At 44.5% G+C, this 8,556-nt stretch overlaps 1 protein-coding gene across 2 annotated transcripts in view; it reads right to left on the bottom strand.

The window, feature by feature from the left end:
* GSR (glutathione-disulfide reductase) overlaps nt 1-8,556 on the bottom strand; it is a 48,686-nt gene that overhangs the window by 20,666 nt on the left and 19,464 nt on the right. For both annotated transcript variants that reach the window (XM_007119028.3, XM_007119027.3), the window contains exons 5-6: nt 5,854-6,001; nt 2,553-2,607 (exon numbers count right to left, since the gene is read on the bottom strand). In XM_007119028.3, coding sequence (XP_007119090.2) covers nt 2,553-2,607; nt 5,854-6,001 — 203 coding nt within the window. The remainder of the gene's footprint in view (nt 1-2,552; nt 2,608-5,853; nt 6,002-8,556) is intronic.

Here is an 8,556-nt window from a genome sequence, read left to right as displayed (position 1 = left end):
GGAAGATCCCACATGCCGCGGAGCGGCTGGGCCCGTGAGCCATGGCCGCTGAGCCTGCGCGTCCGGAGCATGTGCTCCGCAACGGGAGAGGCCACAACAATGAGAGGCCTGCGTACCACACACAAAAAAAAAAGGAATTTATTGATTCATGTAAGCGAGAAGTCCTGACTTCAGGTATGGCTGCATCTAAGTGTTCCGATGGTGCGTCAGGACCCGATCCCTTAAAGATGCTCAGCTTTGCACTTCATGTTGGCTTCATTCCCAAGCTCTGCATTGTGATACAGAGACTGCCAGAGGAATGAAGACACTGTGGCATGGTCTCAACAAGCTGAAGCTCAGGCTGGGGAGCTGACATCCAGGCTTTTGGAGTCTTGATTTTTTTTTTTTTAAATTAATTAATTAATTAATTTTTGGCTGTGTTGAGTCTTTGCTATGTTGGCTTCATTCCCAAGCTCTGCATTGTGATACAGAGACTGCCAGAGGAATGAAGACACTGTGGCATGGTCTCAACAAGCTGAAGCTCAGGCTGGGGAGCTGACATCCAGGCTTTTGGAGTCTTGATTTTTTTAAAAAAAATTAATTAATTAATTAATTTTTGGCTGTGTTGAGTCTTTGTTGCTGCACGCGGGCTTTCTTTAGTTGTGGCGAGCAGGGGCTACTCTTCGTTGCAGCGCATGGGCTTCTCATTACGGTGGCTTCTCTTGTTGCGGAGCACAGGCTCTAGGCGCGCGGGCTCAGTAGTTGTGTCGCACGGGCTTAGTTGCTCCGCGGCATGTGGGATCTTCCCGGACCAGGGCTCCAACCTGTGTCCCCTGCATTGGCAGGCGGATTCTTAACCACTGTGCCACCAGGAAAGCCCCTGGAGTCTTGATTTTAAACACCAGTCTTCAGTATATGAAAAACTCAGTAAGTTAGGTAAAAACTGTGAACCAAGCACAATCTCCACATTCTCCTTCTCAACCTCAACGCCTGTTGGTCTTGGAGAGTCTCCAGGAGAGGAGGGGGAAGGCCGTGGCTCACCCTGAGGACACAGACACTCTGGTAGCCACACCTGGGAGCCCTCCACCACCTAGAAACAATCGTATATTCTGCTGAGTCCCCAGAGCACTTCTCTTTCCCTCATTACAGCCGTCAGAACCTCTTGTGCCACAATGTTCCACAGACTCCATGCTGCAGCCTCCCCTCAACCATAAGCCCAATGAGGGTAAAAGCTGGATCATACAGCCCAGAGCACATGTTACCTCGCCTATAAATCTGTTCCTTCTTTGATTATTTACTTACTTACCAACATAACAATGATAAAGGAGTCTTAAAAAAATCATATACCAATTGTTAATTCATTTTCCTATGTTCCCAGAGTCTTGTTTACAACACGCATACATTTATTTCTTCAACTTGTAGTGCTACCAGCACAAGTTTAATAAATGATTTAAAAAGAGGTAATGGACAGATATCTAGAATGAAGCTTCTTTGAGTCCAGATTGAATTGTATCATTTAAACACAATGAGTCATGACCACATTTCTGCATATTTTCTCACATGTCTCATATCCTTCACACCTAAAACCAAACAGATCATGAGGAAAGAAAGGCTGCTCTCTGACACGCTGCCCTGCCCCACAGACAGCAAATCTAAAATGCCTGTTTGCTTTTCTCAAAGTCAGAAGATGACCTGGTCTGAATGTCGTAACAGGACATTGTCACAGCAGCTATGGAACTGCCAAGATGCCCTCTTGTCCCTGATGAACCACCTGTGGTTCCAGGTGAATTAAGGTAAAGGAACAAGCAGGGATTATTAGTCACCCCTCCAGAAAGGCCTTCATGGAAAAGCGGGGGATTAAGACTTCCCACTGCATTGGCAGCACCCGCCGAGAGAGCAGCAGAGTTGAGCAATAATGACTCCAGGGTTAGTGCTACTCAGAAGGAAATAAAGGCCAAACTCTGGGCTAACAGGGTCCCTCCTCCAGTTCCCAGGTGCCCTATCACTTATCATGAGTGAAGGGAGGACCCTCTAATCCAGGAAGCCTGCAATTGGCAGCTTCTTCAAATTAGAGAAACAATCCTCCTCATTATCTTTTTTCCCTCTGTGTTATCTAAATCCATGACAGAAGTCTGCTAAGGTTATTAGGACAAACATGTATAAAGGCCAATTTCAGAAAACCTATTTTTGTGAGACTGACAGAGCCTTCATTTATCCAGATGCCTCTGTACTAGCTGCTTTGAAGACCAGAATCACTTTAGACACATTATCAACAGATGCTCTATCAAGTTGAAGAAAGAAGACAGTTTTAGGACTTCAGTGTTTATTCTCAAAACCACCCTGCATTTGATTCTGGTCCTAAAAATTTTACAATGGCCTCTGACCAAAAGCATGAAAGATTTGAGTCATTTACTGTGGGCTACTCATGGATGAGATACCCAAGGTCATAAAAAGAGAAGAGGTAGAACAGAATTCTGGAAATTCCTACATTTAATAGTTGGGAAGAGGAGGTAGAAGTGTTGGGAGAAACTGAGGGAGAATGAACATGGAGGTCAGGAAGAAAAGCAGCTTACCTAGGCAACTCTTCCAGCTGAAAAAACCCATCACTGGTTATTCCTAGGCTGGCACCTATGTAGGAAAATGCAATATAGGTCACACAGATGGAGTTTTCTCTTGTAAAATAATCACAACATTTTATGTATGAACCAAACACTTTCTCAGCCATCACACTGTTTTGACAAGTTCTGTTAAAGTCTCCACTTGGGAAGCTGCCCATCAAATCTTCCCTGAGTCAACATTTTTATTTCCTCTGTAGAAATAAGAGTAGTGATGACTAAGTAACTATTAAATTTCTTTGAGGAATTAAGATCTCCTCAGCTTGGGACTTCCCTGGTGGTCCAGTGGTTAATAATCCGCCTTCCAATGCAGGGGACTCGGGTTCAGTCCCTGGTCGGGGAACTAAGATCCCACATGCCTCAACTAAGACCCAATGGCAGCCAAATAAATAAATTAATTAATTAAAAAAAAAAAGATCTCCTCAGCTCTCATGAATGGACTCCTTGCGGGCTCTGCTTCATTCTCCCGCCCCCAAATGGGCTCAGCCTTGGTTCTCTTCTCCCTGCTTTTTTCCTTCAAAGGTTTTAACCAACTCTCCCTTCATTGTGGGAGACTTCCAAGTGTATAGTTCCAGTTTTGACCTTCTCCTCAGGTTCTAGTTCCATATTTCTAACTGTCTTTCTATACCATTTAACTTTGTTTCAAACTCAGTATTTTCAAAATAGAATCTATTTTTTTTTTTTTTTTTTTTTTTGCGGTACGCAGGCCTCTCACTGTTGTGGCCTCTCCCGTTGCGGAGCACAGGCTCCGGACGCGCAGGCTCAGCGGCCATGGCTCACGGGCCCAGCCGCTCCGCGGCATGTGGGATCTTCCCGGACCGGGGCACGAACCCGTGTCCCCTGCATCGGCAGGCGGACTCTCAACCACTGCGCCACCAGGGAAGCCCGAGTATTATTTTTTTTAATGTGTCTTGGAATCAGTGAAATATACTAGCCGATTCATCCTTCTGTGTCTCTTATGTCTGTCCTCTCCTCCTAGTGCCTGGCACATAGCAATGGCTTAGTAACTGTCTGCAGAGCTGAACTGAGTATTTCCACCACATTTCAGACGCTAACGCTGTAGTTCAGAACCTATTACCACCTCCTTTACATTCTATTGCACCAACTTTCTAACTGGCCTTCCGCCTCTGTAAATCACTATCGGATTAGTTTTCTAAAATTATCACTTAGGTCTTGTCACTACCCCATTTATAAGCTATTAATAAATGGGACTTCCCTGGTGGCGCGGTGGTTAAGAATCCGCCTGCCAATGCAGGGGACACAAGTTGAAGCCCTGGTCCGGGAAGATCCCACATGCCACGGAGCAACTAAGCCTCTGTGCCACAACTACTGAGCCTGCGCTCTAGAGCCCGTGAGCCACAACTATTGAGCCCGCGTGCCACAACTATTGAAGCCTGCGTGCATAGAGCCCGTGCTCCGCAACAAGAGAAGCCACTGCAGTGAGAAGCCCGCGCACCGCAATGAAGAGTAGCCCCCACTCACCACAACTAAAGAAAGCCGGCGTGCAGCAACGAAGACCCAACGCAGCCAAAAATAAATAAATTAATTAATTTAAAACAAACAAACAAACAAAAAAACTGGTTTTCGTGAATAACAGAGATTCCTTAATTTGACTTCATAAATGTCCACAATTTGGCCCTAACCTTCTTCCAGTTTCAGTTCAACGTATTTGCTTCCAGATTTCACTGCTAGAAAAACTGGTTTAATTGACTGAATGTCCTTTAAAGACCTATTTATTACCCACTGATTCTTCTGGTCCTTCTCTTCTTCGGCACATAGTGCTCAATTTGTAAGCCCTTTTCCCAGGAAGTCTTTTTGGTCCATGACAGCTCATAGTAATCCGTCCCACCTCTGAGGACCCCGACCCTCTCTGTCTGGCAATCACCTTGGAACACTTACCTTTCATTTTATTTCTTTGCATTTCTTTTTTTTTGTTGTTTTTTTTTTTGCGGTACGCGGGCTTCTCACTGTCGTGGCCTCTCCCGTTGCGGAGCACAGGCTCCGGACGCGCAGGCTCAGCGGCCATGGCTCACGGGCCCAGCCGCTCTGCGGCATGTGGGATCCTCCCGGACCGGGGCACGAACCCGCGTCCCCCGCATCAGCAGGCGGACCCCCATCCACTGCGCCACCAGGGAAGCCCTACATTTGTTTTTATTACATGTTTTAAATTAATAAATGTATATCTTCAAAAATTCAAAAAGCACCACAGAGCATCTAGTGAAAAGCAGGTCTCTTTCCCAACCCAGAGCTCTGGTCCTCTCCTTGGAGGGAGCTGGCACTGCAGGGTTTTGAGTGTCTTTCCAGAGATCCTAGTGCATCTGTACAGTCTCCCTGTCTTTTTAAAAAGACATAAACTGTAGCATATTATACACATTGTTCCACACCTTGCTTTTTTTCACTAAACAATCAATCTTGGAGGTTGTTCCCTATCAAGATGTGTATATCCAATCTTACAACTAAATTTTAAGTTACTTGACAACAGTATCTTCATATTTTTTACAGCAGTTGTTCTTTAGCTTTTGGGGAGTCATGAACCCTTTTAAAAGCTGGTGAAATTTTATCGATCCTCTCTCCAGAGAGAAAAAAATACATAAATGCATACACACTCAAAATTTTCCATATAAATTCAGGTTGGTCATGGGTCATAAGAAGCCAATCCATGGTCATGGGTCTTAAGAAGAAGTTGTATAAACTATGATCACCATCCACAAAGACCTTATAATCTAGTTGGGGAAAAAGATATGGACAACGTTTCCTATGAGAGAACAAGGCAGTATGTTATGACTCATCCCTGTGTATACAAAGGTAGACAAGATTGTCTCGGAGATTCCTTACTGCTTTAATTTTCTAATTCTTCATATGAGAGAAAAATATGCATGTAAGAAGGCTTAATTAGCTGATGAAGTTACATCTCTACAAGATTTCTCTCTCTTAAACAAAACAGTAAATATCTCATGACAAACTGAGGCTGGAAACAATCTCTACTGTGCCGAGAAGGGAAGGATGGGGCTTTTGCTGATTCTTCCCCCTGTGTTACTGTAGTATGTCTGAGCCTGGAGCTGGATGAAATATCTTCCTTTGCCCCATCACTAGGTACCACTTAGGCCAATTACATTTAGGTTCTGCAGAGACCTTCTCTCATGTGTCCAAGACAAAGAACTTGTACAGGGCAGATCCCCTGGCATGGCTTGTAAGGTGGAAAACAACGGTAAATTCTTTCTGACTATTGTTAACAAGCATATGCCTTTGGAAGACTCACCAGGGATCTGGCTCTCCTGAGGAAGCGAGGGCACGCCACCTGTGGCAATCAGGATGTGAGGGGCAGTGTACTTTTTCCCGTTGACTTCCACTGTGGGCTGGGGATCACACGTGAATACGGCATGGCCGCGGATGATTTCTATGTGGGACTGGAGAAGGAAGCATGGTAACATTAGCCTGTTCTTTTTTTTTTCTTTTCTTTTCTTTTTTTTTTTTTTGCTGTACGCGGGCCTCTCACTGCTGTGGCCTCTCCCGTTGAGGAGCACAGGCTCCGGATGCGCAGGCCCAGCGGCCATGGCTCACGGGCCCAGCCGCTCCGCTGCATGTGGGATCTTCCCGGACCAGGGCACGAACCCACGTCCCCTGCATCGGCAGGCGGACTCTCAACCACTGCGCCACCAGGGAAGCCCACATTAGCCTGTTTTTAAGATTAAAAAACAAAGCGGTGGGGAAGGGAAGTACTGGGAGTTTGGGATTAGCAGATGCAAACTATTATATATAGGATGGATAAACAACAAGGTCCTACTGTATAGCACAGGGAACTATATTCAATATCCTATGATAAAACACAATGGAAAAGAACATGAAAAATATATATATGTATAACTGAGTCACTCTGCTGAACAGCAGAAACTAACACAACATTGTAATTCAATTATACTTTGATAAAATAAAATAAAAATTAAAAAAAGAAGAAAAAGATTAAAAAATAACACAAGGGAATTCCCTGTCCAGTGGTTAGGACTGGTCGGGGAACTAAGATCCTGCAACCCGTGTGGTACGGTCAAAAAAAACCCCAAAACCAAAAAACCACCAAAAAAAACAAAAACCAAAACAAAACTTGCTGCAACTTCTTACATCTTTCCATTCTCTACTGAGGATTCTGATTTATGGTTTGCTGATGCTAAGACAACCCTCCAATGTTCGAGTTTCTGCAGAACTTCTGACTGTTAATTGATACTTAGGTTGGGGGTTGCCATTTGATGCTAGAAGTATGCAGTAAGAAAAAATAAAGGGACTATCTTGGGCCAAAACCCAGAGACTAAAAAACATATATGCAAGTCATTCCCACAAGGAAGAAGATTACATCTTTGTCCCCAAGGGTCGAAGGAGAAAGCCTTCCTCACTTAGAATGAAAACACACTGAAGAATGATGTGTCTGGAGGAAAGAAAGAAGGCTGAGAAAAACAAAAGGATAAAGGTGCAGGGAGCTGAGGCCAAAGGGAAATACTCTGGCCAAGGGAGGGAAAAGCAATGTTTCTGTTTTCTCTAACAAAGGGGGGAAGAATACCACATAATTACATGACCGTGAAGCTCTACACTAGAGGTGTTGGGAATTCAGACTTGATTTGCTCTTCCTGGCAGCCTCTGAGCCTGGGCCTGAGTCTGGACTGCCAGCAAGCTTCTGCCAGCCAGGATACACATCCTGGCAAGAAATGTGGGCAACTCACAAGGATAATGGAATCCTGTAAGCACGATCACAGAATGGGGCGTTTCAACATTTTGGAACACACCTGGTTCTGAACTGAGCTATTTCCTCCTTTCTAATCAGCCCTCCAGGCCTGTTCTGCAGGTGCCCTGCTTAATCCAGGTGAATCAGGATGGATGCCAAAAGCCACGAGGCTCCTGAAAAACTTTCCTTCAGGAGGTAATGACTTCCTACCGGGTGCCAGACAAAAAGGACACTGAGTCGAGTGGCAATAATATGGGTAATCGCTTGGGGAAGAAACTGATGAAATTTTAATTTTCATTTCCTAGGATATTTCACAGAAAGTTTCCTATTCCGAATTTCTGGATCGCCTGTGATTCCTTTCCCGTAAGGTCATGGTTAATTCTGCTACACACCAAGATGTTTGAGTATTAAAAAATACTATTTCCAGAGTAATTTTCCTATCTCTTTTGCAAAAGTACTTTAAGCTAGCTCCATTAAAAAAATTTTTTTTTTAACTTGGCTGTCATAGTATAGCAAATGGTATCTCATATTCATGTCTACCCACCTTAAAATCTCTTGAACTCAGTGCACAGGGGTCTGAAGACCAAACACTTTCCCCTTGAATTCGGGGGTTAAGGTCAGAAAATATCACCCTCCAAAAAAATAAACCCAATGAATGATAAGAATTACTATAAAAATTATGAGGTTAGCCATCTGTACAAGTAACTCACCCTAAAAAGTGGTTTATAAACATGTGCTAACAAGATTACAGTGGCCCAAATACCATCCCAAATATACTGATCTAGTATAACCTAAGCTATGTTGATGTCTTAGAAATTGCAGAGTGAGACCACAAAGACCAATTAAGGGTGCTGGGGGTCACACTGTCAAGAAAAGGGAGAGTTGGGACTTGCCTGGCGGTCCAGTGGTTAGGACTCTGCACTTTCACTGCCGAGGGTGTGGGTTCAATCCCTGGTTGGGGAACTAAGATCCCACAAGCCGCACGGTGAAGCCAAAAATAAATAAATAAATAAAAAAGAAAAAGGAGAGTTGGATGGTGCTTCAGTACAGTCCAGTGGAAGAGGAATGACATCAAAGCATGAGGGTGGGAAAAGCCTCAGCAGAGCAAAGGACAACATACATTTGCGGAAGGCAAACACATCTTTGCCCAGTTTTCCTGATTGGACTTCATTCACTAAAACATCCTTCTGGGGCTTCCCTGGTGGCGCAGTGGTTGAGAGTCCGCCTGCCGATGCAGGGGACACGGGTTCG

This window comes from Physeter macrocephalus, chromosome 20 (assembly GCF_002837175.3).
Source record: "Physeter macrocephalus isolate SW-GA chromosome 20, ASM283717v5, whole genome shotgun sequence".
NCBI lineage: Eukaryota > Metazoa > Chordata > Mammalia > Artiodactyla > Physeteridae > Physeter > Physeter macrocephalus.
The sequence above is the reverse complement of the archived record's forward strand: the minus strand, read 5'-3'. Positions and strand labels throughout refer to the sequence as shown.